The sequence below is a fragment of the Diabrotica undecimpunctata genome, chromosome 1, assembly GCF_040954645.1.
Source record: "Diabrotica undecimpunctata isolate CICGRU chromosome 1, icDiaUnde3, whole genome shotgun sequence".
Classification (NCBI taxonomy): Eukaryota; Metazoa; Arthropoda; class Insecta; order Coleoptera; family Chrysomelidae; genus Diabrotica; species Diabrotica undecimpunctata.
The window spans coordinates 154,453,947-154,456,987 of record NC_092803.1 but is presented as its reverse complement, the minus strand read 5'-3'; the positions used below and the strand labels follow the sequence as shown (position 1 = coordinate 154,456,987).

Here is a 3,041-nt window from a genome sequence, read left to right as displayed (position 1 = left end):
ATAAAATAAAACGTTTGATTTTATCTAAAGAATTAAACTTTATTTTGCAAATAGGTAGGTACTTATTAAACTTTTATTGGTTATATATAACCAATAAAATAAACATCTTACATTTCTTGCAAATTCATTAGTACCTGTTAACCTCCATCACTCCGACACTGGCAACCTTATTTAGGGATTAGTAACCTCACAACTATTGTATTCTATTCTGCTCCAACCTTTATACCTGGTGGTCATACTCAATTTAAAATTGTTTTCCTATATACTTCTGTAAACTAGTTGACAAATATCTGTTTTTCATTGAGTCACCCGTATCAACAGTTTAGGGATTTGCATACATAATTTATTGTTTTATTACTCTCTCATACATAAAAATTCACTATAGTTATGTGTAGCTTTTAAATAAATATGAACTTTGTAAGGACTAAAAGTCCTTACTTATAAGGACTAAAAGTTAGGCTAAATCTTAAATAAAATGAAAGGTAGATACTGAGCACAGTTTTATTAATTAAATCTTGCAATGGACAAGATTGCAAATCTTGGGCAAGATTTAATTAATAAAACTGTGCTCAATATCTGCCTTTCATTTTATCAAAGTTTATTTATTCGAGCATTTAAACTTATATCAACTAAATCTTAAATGTCTCAACTTCATCATCATTTTGGCTTTACAACCCTGTGTGGGTCCTAGCCTCCCCAAGAATTTTTCTCCAGTCGTCCCTATCCATCGCCTTCCTCCGCCAAGCACGTATTTCCATATTTCTCAACTTAAAATTTTTAAAATATAAACTTCTCATTTTCATTCCTGTTTGCATTCCCTTTTAAACTAAATGTCTGTATTGTCTCTTTGAATATGTTCTGTTTGTCCTTTTTAATTTAATTGACATCACAATAATTTCTTTTCTGCCCAAATACAGATCAAAATTGCTCCATCATTAATTTGATAATTACAAATTGGAGTTATTGCACAGCCAAACTTATCAAAAATAGAACATCTATCTTTTTCTACATTATCACAGTGCTGTCTATTCTAAATAAATAATTTCAATAAATTAACACACATTTCCAAAATATACCTCTTGAATAAATATAAATAACTTTTAAATAATATAACCCATGACATTGAATTTTCAACAAACAATTTACACAATACCTACATTCCTAGTCTAGTTGTTAATATCTTTTTCCCTCAAGAACTTTCCCTTTGTTCGTTAAATCAGGGGTTCCCATTTTTTTTTGGTCTCGGAACCCTAATTGACGATATATTTTTTTTTTGGCGGAACCCTATTTTGATAAATAAAGAGATTACCTTGTAGTTAAAATAAGGAATACAGGTTATTATAAGGAATACAAAATATTACAATTAAGTAAGTAACTATAACTATTTCAATGTGAAGAATGAAATTTTTTCACATATTTTCTTATAATAGGATTAAAATTAGGCTTAATGTCTGATAATTGAATACGAAGATCCGGAGCTGCATTCAGCCTATTTCGGAACTTGTTTTTGGTATAAGCGTAAGCTAAAAAATCAGTCTCGCATCGATAAGTCGTCAAAAAAGGAAGTAGAACCATGATGGCTTTCTTAACGATTGCTGGGTATTCATCTTTAAGTGCAATTCAAAAGTCATTCAGATTAAAATCTTTTGATTCGAATTTTTGTTTTAGAAGGGATGAACACTTAATGTAGTTCAAATTCTCATACTCTGGCATAGTTAGCATCGATGGCTTGGTATGTTTTGTGAATGGATTCTGAACCCAGTCGATGTCCTGTAACTTCTGAAAATAATCTTTCAAGGATTTTTCGAGGTATTTTTTTTTCCACATCTGAGGTTACTCCTAACTTATTCTCTTCCAGGAAGTTATTTAAAAGAATAAAACATTGGTAATTTTTTTGTTCCACATATTCTATCCACAAGCAAATTTTGTTTTTAAGGGACGATATTTTGTCTATTACTATAATGTGGTTACTGTTCTTTGTTGTCGGGACTGGCAGAATACGTTGAGTTTACCAAATATATCAGCTAAGTTAGCCAATATCATCAACCACTGCTCATCATGAAATAGTTCAACAAGCGTACTAACAGACACATAAATGGGTTGTTCAGCAAAGAAAATCGTAAGCTTGTTGCGCAATTCAAATAATCTTGATAAAAATTTTCCTTTTGAAAGCCATCTTACTTCCGTGTGTAGCAAAACTGATTGATTCTGACTTCCTACCTCTTCACACGCTTTATTAAAAAACCTCTACTAGAGTGGACGTGATTTAACGTAGTTAACAATTTTTACGGTTTGATCGAGAACTTTCTTTAAAGCCCATAGCATTTTTTTTTGCGGCAAGGGTAGTAACTGGTACTACAATTGGGTGAAATATTCTTTATTCTTGTTACAGTTCCTTTTATTTTGCCGACCATAGCTGCAGCTCCGTCGCTGCACACATCAATACATTTGTTCCAGTCAATATGGTGTTTAGTCATATAATTATCAGTGACTAAAAATTTCTTCTCCTATTGTGTTGATCCTCGAGAGTGTACAGAGAAACAAATCTTCTTTAATTGATCCTTTGAAGGGGTATCTCACGAAAACAAGCAGTATTGATAACCCGGTGATATCTGTACTTTCGTCAAGTTGTAAAGCAAACATCTTACTGTCTTTTAACCTACAGATTAATTCATCTTCAATGTGGTCTGAAATCTTATGAATCTGATCAAATATAATGTTATTGGACAATGAACTGCTGCAACTTTTTTTACTGCATCTTTTTCGAGTACGCAACTGACGATATCTGCAGTACTTGGTTTGATTAAATTCTCTGCAATCGTGTGTGGTTTACCAGCACAAGCAATTCTGTAACTTAGCAGGAATGATGCTTGTGTTGCGTTTTCATTATCTGTTTTAACATATTTCTGTAAAGCAACCATACCGGTTTTACGTACTTCTTTGTGTCTTTCAAAAAAGCTTACACTTTTATCTTTCAGTTGGGGATGATTGGTGTCAAGATGTTGTTTAAGCTTTGCAGGTACAAGAGAGCTATTGCACAT

General features: G+C 32.1%; 1 protein-coding gene across 1 annotated transcript; it reads right to left on the bottom strand.

Moving 5' to 3' along the window:
- Window positions 1-2,666: 2,666 nt before the first annotated feature.
- Window positions 2,667-3,041, bottom strand: LOC140435989 (zinc finger BED domain-containing protein 5-like). Its single transcript, XM_072524701.1, has one exon. It carries the CDS (start codon window positions 3,039-3,041, stop codon window positions 2,667-2,669), a length of 375 nt encoding a protein of 124 aa, XP_072380802.1.